Source organism: Haemorhous mexicanus, chromosome 5, assembly GCF_027477595.1.
Source record: "Haemorhous mexicanus isolate bHaeMex1 chromosome 5, bHaeMex1.pri, whole genome shotgun sequence".
Taxonomy (NCBI): domain Eukaryota; kingdom Metazoa; phylum Chordata; class Aves; order Passeriformes; family Fringillidae; genus Haemorhous; species Haemorhous mexicanus.
This window is the reverse complement of record NC_082345.1, coordinates 26,794,538-26,811,000: the sequence shown is the minus strand read 5'-3', so window position 1 is coordinate 26,811,000 and position 16,463 is coordinate 26,794,538. Positions and strand designations below refer to the sequence as shown.

The window sequence follows — 16,463 nt, the reverse complement described above, 5'->3', positions numbered from 1 at the left end:
GGGAACTCTGCCTCCCCACACGCACCCATAAGTCCTGAGGCAACAAAGAAGATGTCCCTGTCCAAGCATCTGGGGTCAGTTTAACAGCCTTCACTGACATGTAGGAAAATGCCAGTGCAGACAGTGGCTTGCCAAATCCCTAGAAATACTCGCCTAAACTCAGATCCTAATTTCACTACTGACAATAGGAAACATACATTAGATGGGAATTACATCTGCTTGGATTTCAAGCATGGCTCCTCAACGAACGTATTCCAGAGAAAAACCAAAAACATGACCAAATCCGTGAGGTCAAAGGAAGAGGGAAAACACTCTTTAATAGTCTTTCATAGATGTTCAAAAACTTTGTGTTGGAGGGAACAAAGACAGGCCCTGAGAGCAGCTGCCACAATCTCAACAGAGTTGCATCTGTCAGCCTTTCATCCTTCCCTTCCCTCAGCGACCATGAGGATGTTTGCTGAGATGCAACTGCAGCATTTTTCTTATCGTGGCAGGGAGGCCCCCCACCTTCAGCCTAGGCTGCAGTACAAGTCGGCAGTCACCAGATATCGGCAATGGGCCCTCACTAGGTAATAATTAGCACTGACTCCATGATTCACAGAGGGCTGATCAATCTGTCTTTGTTAAGAAACCCATTGCTTTTATAGACAGTTATGATACACGTGTACTTGACTGGTCCTTTAATTAAAACACCATCACCATTGGCTAATTAGGAAACCACCCTTTGGTAAACCAATCTCCATAACACATTCCACACGTTCACAACAACAGGTGCAGCAAGTTAAGATAAGAATTGTTTCTCATTCTTTTCTCTGATCTTCTCACAGCCTTTTCCCAGAAAGGCCTGGAAAAGTTGCTCTCTGCAGCCAGAGAGCTGCTGCCACAGGTTTTCTAAACCTGCTGTCCTTGGAAAGAGCAGAGCTAAACAATTATTTTTCCAACAAAACAGAGGAGAAATATGCCCCACAGGATTAAGCTTTAGCAGGATTTAACCACACATCCTCCCAACTGCCCCTCCTGCAGGTGTCAGGCAGACACCCCACGCTCCTCACACAGCAAATCTTGCTCTTCTTCCCACTCAGCACTCAAAGGATCTCCTACCTGTTTGGCAGCAATGGTTTCATCGTTAGAGCTGTTTTTCACAATATCTCGATACGACATCTCTGAGTTCCTCTTCTTCTGCAAAGCCCCTGAAAGGCGCATCCACAGCTGGGGGGACAGGGTGAACAGAGACAGGAATCACTTGGCCATAGAAAGCCATAATCTGGCACCCTCTCAACTGCCATCTCAAGAGATCCCATTCCATGATCTCTCACTCCAGGCAGGAGTGCCTGCCCAGAACAGGCAGCACTCTCACCTGTGGCCTCATGCTATGTGGGATGCCAGCCAGCACCAAGGAGCGCAGCTTGTCTGAATGTGGCAGGGTGACCTCAATTTTGTCCCAGGTGAGGTCACCCACATCATGGTTGTGTGTAAATTCCAGATGAGCCTGCCACTTGAGCCTCTGCTGTGGCTCCTCTGTCAGTGGGACCCCCAGAAGCTTGCTGGAGTTCGGCTCAGCACCATCTGCTTCAGCAAAGGGAAGAGAAAGGAATGGAAACAAGTGAGGGAGGGAGCAGGAGAGGAAATGAACACATGGCAGGGTGGGGAATAGGATGGCCATCTGAAAAAAGCCCATTCAAAACATTCATATCTTTCAGTCAGAGCATGGAAAGGCAAAGGTTGGTTTCTAACTGCCCACTCCATGCAGCAAATTTTATGGTCATAAGCAAAAGGCTTGGGACCTTGAGAACTAAAGAAGCAGTCGGCATGCTTCTAGTCTCTACTTACTCATGATTTAGACCACAATGTGGCTGGAATTAAACAAGATCCTGGCAGCAGTCATCCTGCTGAGTTTTGTATGGATCTGGAAATCAGCCTGACAAAAGCATAGCAAGCCTCAGAGCTGGAAAGCAGAAGCTTTATGCTCATGGAAGTAATGAGGTGCAAAATGTTAACTTTGGGGATTTTTAATCACCAAAATCCTTTAATAAGGACACTTCCAAATTCACAATGAGAGAGTACTTTAACCTGAGGCTGGCTTCCAAAAATAAGATACTTTAGCACAAGGACAGGTTTGACATAAGGCACTCTGTCCTTCATCATATAATACATCCCAGCAACGCGCTCCAAATCTTTCTGATGATTTTATAATGCACAGATGTTCTGGCTGAAAAAAAATGACTGTGTTCTGTCCTTATCTTCAGGTCATTGCTTCAAAGAGGATCCTCTATGACTCAAGGTGCCTCAGGGCACACATGCAAACAACTTCTGCCTTTACACTATATAGCCTGAGCCCTGGGAATGACCCCCAGAGCACATGAAACAATTCCTACATCTCCTACTTCTTTCTCTTCCTCTTTGCTAAGGCAGCCAGCTGTTGTACTTTAATGCTCAGCTTCAACAGCACTCCATGCCTCCTTCAATTTGGTTGTCTGCTTCCATAGCTTGCAGAAAAACTAGGATGTAGGTTTTTGCCCTACACTTTGCTCAGGTGGGCAGAACACACCACCACTCTTCTCGGCCATGAGTTTTTCAGCAGACAGCACATTTTACTGTGCCTGCTATCAGCCCTTGCAGTGCTACTGAACACAATGGAGATCCCACTGTGAAAGGGGAAAGATGCTCTTCTCCAGAATGCAGCTGGTAATGGAAATTTTCTCCCTCTTCCCCATGGCACAGCATAAGGGGATGGAAATGACTGCTGCACAGCTTATGCTCTGGACTTCCATAAAGCCAGCACATCTAATGCACTTGATTACAAATGGCAGGATATAGAAACAGGTGGGTAGACAAGACTTAGCACAGAATGGTTGCAAAATCCTCCCACACTTGAAAGCATGGGAAGGGCTGAACACAATGCAAGTGGGAGGGATGGGACTGGTTTTTACCTTCCTTGTCAACTCGGAAACCGAATTCATCATAGCGGAACTCTGGCTGCTCGACGGATTCTTCTTTCTGGGAGATGTGAGGAAGGAAAACAGACATTTTCAGCATTTTATCACTTGTAACCATACAGAGACACATAGATATTGCCTCATCCCACCACTACCCACTCTGTGCCCTTTGAGCAACTAGACCTCTCGCCCTTTAATTTTTAGAGCCTCCCACCACAATCCCCAGCTGAGGGGACGTTGCCTGCCATTCCCATTTTGACTTTTCCAGAGAAAATAACTAGACAATTTTTCCCAGCAGGACTTGAGCTCAGCATCTTATCAAGATCAGAGCACAGCTCTCCTCATGGACTGAGGAATATACACACACCAGCTAAAGTGGTCTCTACTGCCTGCATCACTAATAGACAGCCGTCCTTCCTGTTACCGCTGCACACACACTGCAGACTCAGCTCCCTGCACCACTCCATCTTCTGCCTGTTGCTCTCAAATTTCCTTCGAAAGGCAGCAGGCAAAACTGGGATTTGCACCTGTGATGCAAGTCCAAATTACAGGCCAAAGAAAGTTAAGGTCCATGACCCAGATCTCAACCTTCTTCATCTGCGCTCATGGTTGGCATTGGGGCGTACTGGGGGATGCACACTGGAGATTACCTCCAGGATTCTTTTTGGTGTAAATACCTACTGCTCTCTCCCCTTTCCTGCAAGCCCACCTGCACCTCCTGTGGGGGACTCTTGCAAGCACTGCAACCAGGCAGCACCTAAGAAGCAAGAAGCACTGCCCACATACCTCCAAAAAAAGCTTTAATCTGCTTTCAGCAAACACTGTGGCTAAATTACAAAATTCCATGGCTGCTTCCTTCCTTCCTGTGTTACCCACCTGGTGACAAGCACTTCCTGCCATGCACAAGCCACCCAGAGTAGCATGAGGATGACAGAGGCTCCCTGAGAGTGTCAACATTTTTACAGTGGAGCAATAGTTGCAAAACAGCAGGGAAATAATTCACAGAAGTTTCTTTGTGCTCTGCAAGATCCTCTTGCAAAAGCCAGGATGCAACCACAAACCTCCATAACCAAAGCACTGGAGGGAAAGTGCACCTCTCTCTCCTTTTCCCTATGGCTTTCAGAGACCACCAGAAAACACCAGGTTCCCCTCTACTTTTGCAGATCCAGAGAACATCCTCACCCTGTCCCACACTGTACCTGTGTGTATTTTGCCAGGATCTCCTGAGGCCAAATGCTGGGTGTGAGTGCTGAGAAGGGACCCCCAGCAGAGGGAGTGTGATGGCCTAAACAGAAAGAGATCAACATATAGCAGTGAAAACCTGGAAGAACACCCTTGGAAGATACACACTCCATACAGACTGTTCCAGCACGGGAAGGACTCACTCATCAGTTTGTTGCTACTGCTACTCTAAACATTGAGACAGTTCCCACTTCACCAGGGAAGCCAGTAATTTCAGATGGTTTTGTTCTTTTTTATTGAGCAAAAGAGGCAAAAGGGCCAAATGAAGTTATCTCTAAGAAAGCAATTCTTAGGGAAGAGAAATAGTTCCATGGCATCACATGATCACTCCCCTGCTTGGAAAAGCTATGTGATCAGCAACAAGCCAGGGGTATTATCACCAAATAAATATTATTTTGCAGAAGTAAATTCCTTCTATGGACCAGCACCAGCAGAACTCCAGAGTTCCCTGAAACTGTCACTCAGGCACCAGAATGAAAAATCAGAGCCCTCAGAAAGATGCTCAACGGCTCCCTTTTTTCCCCAATGGGCTGGAATATTGTCAGATCATGTATAGAGAGAAGCAGCAATGAAAGTATGCCTATAACCTTGATATTTTGTGTTCAAGACAAACACCCTCCCACTCTCAGGTAGAGTCCCAGGGAACAGCTTCCCTTGGCATACAAGCAGACATCACGTCTTGCAATTGAAGCAGATAAAAAATAGAAAGTCTTCTGTTGTTCTGTCAGCAAGACAAAGGTCTACTTGGCCTTGAAGCATAGTCTCCCCCTGGGTTATGTGCCCTGAAATAACCAGCTGGACCAGGAAGGTCAGTCTAGAAAAAAGTACAGGGTAGGAAAGTTGGCTTCCCTAAGAAGACCACCTGGTTTTAGCATAGCTTCTATCTCAGAAGTCCACAACTGAACTCCAGTTATTCTTCAGCATTCTGCCTATCCTAGAGCTACCATTGTACAGCAAAAATCTCTCACAGACATTGTGAGCCACTCACTTTGGGGGAAGTGTTGGGGGCAGAACAGAATCAAGCATATCTTAAGGAAAAATGGGGAAGGCAGAACACATTTCAACCTTCTTCTTCCTCTCTGTTCAATGTCTGAAAAAGCTTCTACATTGTAAAAGAAGGAACTGAGCTCACCCTGAGTGAAAATGCTCCTGGGTCACAAAGTTTCCTCTCTCTCAATCTGACCAGAAAGTATGTTCACTGTAAAGAATGTCTCTTGGAACCAGAAACCTTTGTTATGAAGTTTCAGCTGAAGACAGAGCAAGCAAGGAAATGAGAGGATACTGTGTCACCTTCTGTGTGCTCACCTGACATTGCACTAGGCAAGGCTGAGTGGCACAGATGTCAGCAGGTCCAGAAATGCTGTCCACGGAGGTGAGATGTTACACTCCTGTTATAAGAAGACAAAAAGGGTGATGAGAGAATTCAATTAACATCTGAGAACATGGTGGGGGACTGACAGACCCCTCACATGCAACTTCCTCATGTGAAAATGAAATTCCTTAATATACAAGAAATAAATTCCAGAGACTGGAATTTCCTTTTGGTTTCTTACCTACTGACCAGCTAGAAAGAGCACACTGTAATTTGCCATATTTCTTGTGGAAATAACAGCATTACTGGTTGAAAGAATGTCAAAAAAACAAGTCAACTTTTAACACCTTTTCCATTTCATATTGTGTGTCCTTTATTTAATGGTGTAAACTAAGAAAATACCCCACACATCATCATTTTCTGAAGACACTGACCATGGAGAAGGGACAGGAGTGGTGAAAAGGGTTTAAGGGGTAATCATTAGATGCTCTAAGTCCAAAAGAAGCTTTAGGAGTAGCACCACAAAGCACAGGAGTAAAGTGTGTAGGGCTGCAGAATACAAGTCCCTGAAGCATCGTGGATGTGGACAAGACACTATCAAGTACCTCTGCAATGAGTCACGAACCAGGCTCCTCTGAACTAGATCAGGCAATAGAGCTCCCCTCCTAGCTTTCCTGACACTAGTTAGCAGCATATTTTTATGGGGATTTCTATGGGGATTTCCAGGAAAACAATGGGATACTTCAGTAATCAGAGAGATTCTGGACTTTAAAATCAACCTTACAATTTGTGTGTGGGAGACAGCAAAAGCCACCTCTACCAAGCAGATTAAGCCAGTGCTGGGATAGATCAGTCACTCACACTTCCTTGGGAAAGAACCTGGGAGAAACTAACATTTGCACACCTAGGATGGCTTTTCCAGCTTCCCTTTTCATTAAAGCTACTTATGACTGTAAGCTGCTAAAAGGAGGAACCCAGGGATTCATCCCACAGGCCCTATCCAAGTTGTTTCACAGTTCTGATTAGTACAAGGTTATACTGCCTTTGCATCTCCGTGAACTTTCCAGTGAGCACCTGCAGCCAGGAAGTGACTTGCTACAGCACTCCAAGATAAGCAGCTGCACACCACTGCAAAAGCATAAAAAACATCTGTGTCTGGGAACACAAATGATAAGGTTTCCTCCTTATGGATCTAAACAGCTCTCTGACTGAGAAACGCCAGCAAGGATGAACAGACACACTGATCCATTCTGACACTAATGCTTACAGCAAAAAGAATCACAAACAAACAAAAAAATAAAATTCAGCTTTTGTTTCTGAGAAGCAGTGTTGTCCACAGGATGGTCAGTTGCATGTCCATGAGTTCTGTAAATGTTTGTGTGTTCTTCCCTACACTCCAGTCCCATTTGCTCCCTTAGCACCAACTCTTCCCTTAGTAGTCGAAGACATAGCAACAATGACAAAATGAGTATCTGCATGCTCATATTACATGGGAACACACAGAGCATGCACTCCAAGTAGGTAAACTGGCTGACATTACTTACTTCCCTTTCGACATTGCTGTGGATGTATTTTGATGCTTTTTTCACTGCCTTGCAACCATGGCTGTTCCTGAGCCTGCAAGGTGTCCTCCTCCCCTGCTTTCTCTCAGCCCAGTAAACCCTGTTTCCAATGGCTTTTATTAGGAATTCAGTCACACGTGGTACATCTGCCATGCTTGTCATTGCCTGTGCTCTGAATCCAGCCTCAGTGCCTTGAGCTTGTGAGCAGAGATTCCCCTCAGCCACTATTAACCTCCATTGCATGTACAACCACTGCTGACACAACCTGCTGTGGAGGAGCAGGCCAGGGTGTCAGGCATGTGTCTGAGAAAAAAACCCATAAAAAGGGAATTAACCACACTGCTTGGAAATGGGGCAGGAGAGTGCTCAGTGAGTCTCTCCTTGTGCAGCAGATGGAACACCCTCCCTTGTCCACGTCATCACGCCCTGGCCCCCACCTTGCTGGGGATCACTCCCCTGCCTGCTCTCCTGTCCCTGACATTTGAGCACTGAACTTGGTGGGCAGGTTTTTCCTGCCCCTGGTTCCCATAGAAACCTTCTGAAAGCACCCATCTGGGACAGAGGCCAGAGAGAGCGTGAGGCTCACCTTGCTGCTGACATGGCTGTGCAGAAGGGCAGGGTGAGCAGCAGGAATCACACCAAGGGAAGGCGCCAAGGCTCCTGCTGTGGCACATGGAGACACTGCCCTGGACACTGCCCTCAGAGCCAGGTGTCTCCAAGAGAAGGTGCTGAGGCCACTGAATCAGCCCCTCCAGCATCACAGGAACTGGGAAGCAGGCTCCCTGACACAGCCAGGCACCATCTAGTGTGAGCCAGGAGGAGGAAGAGGAGATCTGATACGTGGGATTGACATAGTAAGGTCTTTCCTTTGACTGAGGGATATAAACCTAAAGCAACTCTCTAATCTCTCCTAGCCAGGAGATAGCAAGTAACAAAAGGGGCTCCACAAAGCTTGTGAAACCACATGTGTGAAATTGCTGTTATTTCAAATGTACACACTTCTGAAAAAAAACAACAGTAAGAAATACAAAGGAAAAAATACATCAGATCCAACAAATATTAATGGCAACTCCCAAACCCTCAGTAGTACAAAATTAAAACCAGTTTAACCCAAGCATTAAGGAGCAATCTCCCATGTTTAAAGGCAATTTAAGTTTCTGGTATGAAGCAATTGTGGTCACACAACAGGTAGTCCTCATATTTTGAAAGAAATGTATTTTTTGCTAAAATGCAAATAGTACCTGCTAATCACAGATTTACTTTTTGAATTCAGAACCCAAAACAAATCACACTGTTATTACAGGATACAAAACAACACAAATGTATACACTGCTGCTTTCAAGGTGAAGAAAAGGGAAGTTTAGTTTTTGATTTTAACATTTATAGTTTTTTAAAAGTGACAGTGGATTGGAGGGTGACAGTGCCACCTCTCCAATGACACTGGACAAACTAACAGTCTATCAAATTTCTCTTCTTCTATAAAAGAACGCAAAACAATAAGTTATTTACAGAAAGTGTGTGAGAAAGTTCGTTACAAGAATGTAAACATCAGAAGGCTTAGAAAATCTTAAAAAATCAGAACAACATCACACCACAATTGTTTCCAGCCTGAAGGAACACAGGTGTGACGTACCTGAAAAATAAGGCTACAATAGAAGCATGTAGTCAGCCTCAGGTACAGCCATTTGAAGAACTCCACCTGCAACACCTTTGTTGGAGTTGCAAACGCACACCATGCAGCATTATATCCAATTAGTTTAATTTCTAGTGCAGGCGTCCTTTAGAATTTGATGTTTGCAAAGGAGTCCTGCAAATTTACTTCCACTTGGAAATAGTGTGCCTCCCCTGGACACACTGATTCTTCTCCACAGCTGTAGTATGAGAGATTTCAGTTAGCTGGCTCCTGGCAAACACCAGACAGCAATCTCCTGCTGCCTGTGTTTTACCTGCTTTTGCTTAGGTGATTTCCACCTAAGCCTCTGGTGGTAGGGCCTGGATGTGCTAAGCACAAAATGACACTGTCTGGAGCCTTTCAGTAGGACCTTTATTTTGGGACAGAAACTCCTTCCCAAGAGTGCTCTTCCCCTACTGATTAAAAAAAAAAAAAAAATCCACCGAAAAGGCAGCATACCTCTAGCAGACTGTGCAGAAGACAAACATTTTACCAAGCAATGTTTTTGTCTCCTGAAAACTTCACAACCAGTAACTATGCAGGAACCTCCACTGAGCATCATCAGAAAGAACAGAATAAGCATAACAATTCTTTCTAGAATTATTTTCATTTGCTGTTACAAGAACTGCACCTCTGTTCTGACAGTTACAACACCTCTTCTGGCAGTAAGCTAGCATGGGAAAAAGTCTGTTTTCCTATATGTTTAATGAACAGAAAGCAACAGTGTATGCAGTAAATCCCACTGCCACCTCTGGATTGTCAGCTGCTTTCCACTGTTCTCCCTTCTCTTCCTTTATTAAGAAAGTAAGTTTTGGAAGAGAGAGAAGTGATTGAAAGTCACAGCACCCATCAGGAGGCTATGCACGTAGGTGTAGTTCTAGAAGCTTCTTCCAGCTCAGCTTCTGAAATCCCAAGTAGATTGTGTCCAATTTAACATCTCCCTCTCTCAGGTATCAGACAAAAGCTCTGTACTGAACCAGGTAGTTCAATTTTGTCTTCTCACAACCAGAAAACTGACATTTTCCAAATTATAATCCTGATTTGCTCAATGAAATGTCCAAGGGAACTCTCAGCAGGATGCCCTTGGCCTTCCTTCCCTTCCCCCACCAGCGTCTCCCTCAAGTCAGGCAAAGGAATATCCTGGAGCTGCAAATGCCATTAGTCCACAAGTCAATATTTGCTTTGCTCACAGAGTCAGAAGAGAACTCCAGCTTCACAGACAAATACACGAGTGAGCAAAGAGCGGCCACACACCTGACCAAGGGGGGCAGACAAGATGCAGAGCTCCTGTCCCCCACACCCTGACAGCCTGGCTTTGTAAAAAATGTGGAATCCCACAGAGACACGGACACAGACACTGACTAAGGAGTCAATATGGTGTTAGTGAACCTGGCTCATCTCTAACTTCCAGTCTGAGGCTTACAAACCAGACCAGCCTCACACTGCTTTCACTGCTTTGGCTGTTGAACAACATGTACAAATGCAAGCTGGAAGTGCTGAGGTGGCCTTCAGGCTTCCTCTCTACATGACTGGGAATGAAGAGCTGGGAACTTGAACTGCCCTCACCCCACCTGTAGTACTGGAAGTGAACCAGAGATGAACCACAAGCTTAGGGCAGGTCTCAAAAGGGGGATGAGAGACCTGGAGAGCAGCGAGGGGGAGGCTTGCAGAGCCAGGCAGGCAAGCTGCTGCGAGGTTACACCACTGACTGCAGAGGCACCACCCAGGACTCCAGTGCTGCCCAGTCATCAACTGGGATCACATACTGACAGCAGGAATGTGGCAGGGCAAAGTGTTTCCTCCCAGCTGCCTCAGGCACTATTAAGAGCAACAGAGACAGCAAAAAGTAAACTGGAACTCTGTGTCTCCTGCCATAAAACACCTTGTAGATTCCTGCCCTATGTGGAAATGTAACTAAAAGATACTTCCATGTAACAGCTCTGCTCCTTGCACGGCTGGCGGTCCAGCAACACCTGCTGCAGTGACAGAGAGAGCTCCCGTGGAGCTGAAGCTGCTGAACTACAGAAACTATCAGTTTACACAAAAGGAACAAAACAAGTAACTTGCAGATTTGTTCCCTTTACATCTCCATTTTGAAAATAAGGATGTGAAAAAGCAGATCCTGCTTCCTACTGCTTATGCACTGGACAGACAGATCACAGATGGACTTCCCAACCACAGTTCAATGCGTCAGCCCTGTCTCAGAAACACCCCTACGTAACACCTGCTTATGGAGATTGCAGATATCCTACACATCAACAGATATTTTATTTCCAGAGCAGAACTGCCTTTTATTTACCTGGCTCCAAAGCAAACAGAATGCCAGCTAAGCATGAACTGCACCTCTGTGGAGAACCTCTTGTTAGCCAAGACCCTTGGGATCAGAGGAAGAGGAGGAGTTTCCCCTTTACCAGTACTCCCATTATTTGAGTGGTGGAAAGATATGTGACAGGAATAGAGAGTGCTCCTTGCAACTCACACAGGAAGATTACAGTCGAGTACAGAAACAACTGTTTAGAGGTTTTCTATCTGCATAAAATGAAGTTAGAGAGAGAGGCCAGGGTACAAACTAGCATGGTGCTCACTCTCACTGCACAGCAAAATTCTCCTTGCTTTCAACACAGAGGCAAGAAAACCTGTATGTGCCAAAAAAGGCAGGCCTGCAGTCACTCCAGTCTTCAAGGCTTAGGGTGAAGGCAATTCCCTGTGAAACACCACTATGCAAATATAAATCAAAGGTTTCTCATTAGTGTCTAAACATATCTTCCATGAGAGTCAAGTACTGCACAATACATGGGAATTTTCTCCCAAATAAGCACAGTGCAGGAACAAGGCACTTCTGCAGAGCTCTACAGAAATTTGTTTTCCCAAAAAATTTTCAGAAGAGTTGTTTACCTTCTGGTCCATTGCAAAACTGTAAGCTATGAGATGTCTGTGGAAAGCAATCAATCACAACTGTCCAGTTTCATTTGAATACAGAAACTTGAAAGAAAATATTCCTGATAGAGATGTGGGGCTGTACCAACCAAAGAAAGGATAAAAGACACTACTGACAGTTATTTAAAGTCAGGTATTACGAGGTCTTTTGTATCACACCCCTGTCCTGAGTGGTGACAAGCAGTGCCACCCGAGGCTGTCTCCACCACCAGCCCTGTAGGCTCACCCAGGTGGAAGTTTGATTCTCAAGCTGGTCTCATCCTACTGCTTCCAGTGACACTGGAACAAGGGCCTGAACAATGGCTCTTCCTTGTTAGGGCCTCAGAGGACTGGCAGAGGTTTTGCTGTCATGGTTTGCTATGACCTTGGTGAAGCACAGGAAAGGCTTGTTTCAGGTCACTCTCCTCCAGCTCTGTTTTGTTACTATTTGCTCCAGTATTCGCAAAAAAAAAAAAAAAAAAAAAAAAAAAAAAAAAAAAAAAAAGTTTCACTTCAAAGGACTCTAAGCTGGTCTTGTTTCATTCAGCTTCAGAAAATGGCTTTTAAGAAAGTAAATCCCACAGCATTCAAAACTTTTCCTTCAGGGCTTTGTCTTTACAGGAGTCAACTTTCTGAAGAGATTAGTAACACTCAAAACACCTCTCAAGACTGTTTGCAAAGCTCTTATCTAGCATGTCATGTTGGACTACTTAGACCTTGCTCCTGCAGAAATTTATGTGCACAGATAACTTAAGAGGAAAAAAAGCAAAACTTACAAGGATTGTTAACATTTGTAACAAAACAAGACAAAACCTCTGATATTTCCTGTTTCTGTGGATCAGGAAGATTTCTTCTCCAGAGAAAAAAGAACTGTCAGGTTACGGACTTTCTTTCTATTCTCCAAATCATCACATACTTCCCAGACAGCACTTACTGGGCAGTAACAACAGTTCTTGTAGGCATGCTAATACCAATTATTATGGTAATGTCCACCAGTTCTGTAAATGCTCCTGTGTTCTTCCCAACACTCTCTTCTCTTCACCTATCTCATAACACAAGCCGCGCTTGCATTTCTTCCAGGGCGTTTTCCTTAAGTCAGGAATCTGAGACCTCCTCAAAGACAAAACAAACGTGGCAAGACAACATCCTTCTCTTCCCCACAGGGTGCCAACACTAACACAGCTGACAAGTGGGATTTTCCCCAGCACTCCCAGATACTCAACCTGTGTAAGTTTTATGTATCAAAACCCTTGACCTTGGGATAAAAGTGGCAGAGAAAGAAGTTTAGACAAGTCTTTATGTGGCTGAGGACACAAACCTGAAGTACCAAAACCTCTCCATTTCTTAAGGGACACTTAGGACACCATATCCACAACAGAATGAAGCTGTTTGTTTACCTCCTCCTACTGGACAGTTGCAAATTCTCTGTATCTTATCCATTTGAATTAGGGTAGGATCTAGAATAACCAGCGTGATACAGATCACCAGCAAGGGTCATTGCTGATTTAGCTAGAAAAGCTGTAGGACCACATACACCAAAATATAAAGCACCTTAACTTTACCACTGAGATAAAGTTGCAATACTCCTTGGGATTTATTTCTTAAAAGTTTTCCTTACTTCTGATGTGTTCTGATGTGAGAAGTTTGCAAGTAACAGCCAGGAAGAGGCAGCATTCCAACCATTTCCAAAACAGTTATTGCCTCAAACACGGTATCACCAATTCCTTTGTCAAAGCATCCCAAATACCAAACATGGGAAGCAATTTTGCAACACACCAATCAATTCTCCAAGAATGGGACTAAGACTGGCAGCTCTCACATAGACCTCTTAACCAATAATCTCTACTGCTACCATGTCACCTTAGGTAAGACATTAATTTTTAAAAGCCAAATATTTTGATTATTACCTGCCTTTTAATATCATCAAGGTTCTTTAGAACACTGAGACTGGCAGAAGATCCCACCTTATGGGAAAGTGACAGGTTAAATGCACAGCAAAGAAGAAAAACCTAAACAACATTAGCAGAGACCCCTAAAACTGGAGAATTATTTCAGTCCTGAGCAAGTGTGCAGTACTTTCCTCACCTCAATTCTATCATTCCCTGATCAGTGCAATTCCTCCAGAAATATGCCCCTCCTCTCTGCTGCCCCTTAGGAATTCCCTTCATCCTTCTTCAGAAGAAGAGTCACTATGAATGACATCTCCTGAAGAATATCAAACCACATTATCAAAATGTTATCATAAACAGGAATTAAAATAGGCAGTATTTGTCATTTCAATCTGTTAAATACAGAATGAACACTGTATTAACATGACACAACCAGTCCCCACCCTGACCTCTTCAATTACATGTCATGCCTCTTCTCAGACTCTTCCTTCCCTTTTACTTTATGAATTCTCCAGAGTAGAAATTCAGCCTTCGTTTCTGCATAGGGACAGTCACACACACATGGTGTGAATCCAGAAATAAAGAATGAAATTGAATTTTGTTCCAGGGGCTGTTTCTTTCCAGGCCACCACTCCAGACTCCATAGCAGCTGAAAAACTAATCTAGAATTCAGATTATCCAGCAAGCAACTGTATCCTGATAACAGCTCAGCAAAATCACAGCATTGCCCCAACTCCTGCTAGGCTGGCAGTTCCCTCTTGAGTGATTTTAAGATCCAGTCTTGCACTACTAAAAACCCACTGATCGCAATTCCAGTAAGGCTGCTTCGCTCTCACATCTATTTGCACTAAAGGATCCTCCATTTCCTCAAGACACTGTTCTTCCTCTATTCCCACTTCCCCTCTTAAAAAATAAAAATCACAGCAAGCCATGAAGAGTAGAGCTGAGACATCGTGAAGTAGGAAGCTATGACATCACATAAAACCCCCACACACCAACACTGAAACGGACTTGTTTAGAAGGAAAGCACCTGCTTAAATTCAGCATCCCTCAAAAAAATTGAGAAGGAAGCAAAGCCACACATAGAATTTTTTTTTTTGTCCCGCCCTTACCAGTTCTGTGAAGAGACATCAAGAGCCGTCCCGGAGCCCACAGCCACTGCCTGCAACGAGATTTAAATCCGCGTGACTGTGGCTCTTTGCTTCCTTGGATTTACATCAGCAGGTACGAAGAATTACATCTGCCTCCTGCTCTCCTTCTAACATTTATTACAGCTGACAATCACAGGGCCTGCAGCACGTCTATCTGTGCCCATTGCCTAGAGGATACTGCCATATTTCCATCTGTGTTTCGTGACTGCTCCTTCCACCCAGCCAGACAGGAGACAGACTGTCTCTCCTCCGGGGCACCTCCGAAAAGGCGCAGGCGTGGAGAGCAGATGAGTATGGCAGAGCAGGACCCCCGGGAGTCGCAGCCACGGCGGGCACGAGAAGAGGCGGGTTAGAGGAGAGGCACGTCCCGGGGAGCAGGGGGAGCCCAGCCGGGGGAAGCGGGGCGCAGGGAGAACGTGCCCCGGGCAGCGCAGGTGGGGAAGCACAGCGTGAGTCACTCCCCGGAGCCAGACCCTGCGTCAGCGCGGCCGGTGCGCGGAGCCTTCCTCGGGCCGGGGTCCCTCCCTGCTCCCGCGCCCCAGCCCGGCGAGCGGAGCCGCGGCCGCGCACCCCCGCCCCGCACGCAGCCGCAGCAGCGAGGCCGCCCCGGCAGCCTCGGCCCCCGCTCCGCCCGAGAGGCCAGCAGGGCAGGGGGGTGCCGGGGTGAGGTGTGCGCGGGGGGCGCCGCACAGGTGGCGCAGCCGCTCCTGGGGAGCGCCCCCGGACCGGGGCTGAGAGCCCCGGGGGACGAAGGGCGGTCCCCGCCCGCCCCGGCACGCACCTGCCCCGGCACCCACCTGCTGCCGCCACCGCCGTCCCCTCAGGGCGGGCGCCCGGCCCCGACCCGGCGGCCCCACACGCCGCTGCCGGGGCGCATGCGCGGGAGGCGGCGCGTGGCGCGGCGGGGGCTGTAGGCCGGGAGGCGCGGCCCGGCAGGCGCGGAGAGGCGGCGGGATGGCCCCGCTCGGCTCGGGCTGCAGGGACGTGCACCGAATGGCCCAAAGCGTGATCGGCCTCACGATGCGGTCACGGAATCACAGAATTAGGTTGGAGAAGCTCTCTGAGATCGTGGAGTCCACGGTCTGACCGAACTCCACCATGTCAACCAGCCCATGGCACTGAGTGCCACGTCCAGTCTTTCCTTAAACAACCCCAGGGACGGAGATTCCACCGCTCTGTCTAATCAACCTTTCTGTGAAATTCCTCTGAACGCCCGACCTGAACCGCCCCTGGTCCAGCTTAAGGCTATGCCTCTTGTCCTGTTGCTGGTTGCCTGGGAGAAGAGGCTGACCCCCACCTGGCTACACCCTACTTCCAGGTAGTTTTAGGGAGTGACAAACCCCCCAAACATCCTTCTCTGCAGGATAAACAACACCAGCTCTCGCAGCTCATCACATCTGTGCTCTAGACTCTACACCAGCTTTGCTGCCCCTCTCTGGATTTGCTCCAGCACGTCACTGTCCTTTCTGAACTGAGGGGCTCAGAACTGGACACAGGTGTGGCCTCACCAATGCTGAGTACAGGGGGAGAATAAAGAGCTGAAAGGTTGAGAGCTGCTCCTGAAGCACTGCCTGCTGACCTCCTCCCAACAACCAAGCAGAGGGGAGAATTACATCTCTGGCTGTTGCCACTGCCAACTCTGCAGGAAAGTAGAAAGTCAGGACCCAAACCAAGGAGGGGAAGTCTCCTTAAGGATTTATCATGCCAGTTTTCTAGGATTACTTTTCCTCTGTACCACTGTTACTCATTTTAGAATTTCCAGGAAAACAAGTCCAATAGCTCA

General features: G+C 46.5%; 1 protein-coding gene across 5 annotated transcripts in view; it reads right to left on the bottom strand.

The window, feature by feature from the left end:
• SGSM3 (small G protein signaling modulator 3) overlaps positions 1-15,578 on the bottom strand; it is a 29,767-nt gene extending 14,189 nt beyond the window's left edge. The window contains exons 1-7 of one of the 5 annotated variants that reach the window (XM_059846499.1): positions 15,478-15,578; positions 14,642-14,691; positions 5,484-5,566; positions 4,136-4,221; positions 2,931-2,997; positions 1,358-1,569; positions 1,102-1,209 (exon numbers count right to left, since the gene is read on the bottom strand). In XM_059846499.1, the coding sequence (XP_059702482.1) occupies positions 1,102-1,209; positions 1,358-1,569; positions 2,931-2,997; positions 4,136-4,221; positions 5,484-5,490 (480 nt within the window). In that variant the 5' untranslated portion in view covers positions 5,491-5,566; positions 14,642-14,691; positions 15,478-15,578. Of the gene's footprint in view, positions 1-1,101; positions 1,210-1,357; positions 1,570-2,930; positions 2,998-4,135; positions 4,222-5,483; positions 5,567-13,725; positions 13,846-14,641; positions 15,178-15,477 lie in introns of those variants that run through there. The other 4 variants (XM_059846503.1, XM_059846502.1, XM_059846500.1 and 1 more) reach the window with 4 other exon arrangements.
• Between the last annotated feature and the right edge of the window lie 885 nt (positions 15,579-16,463).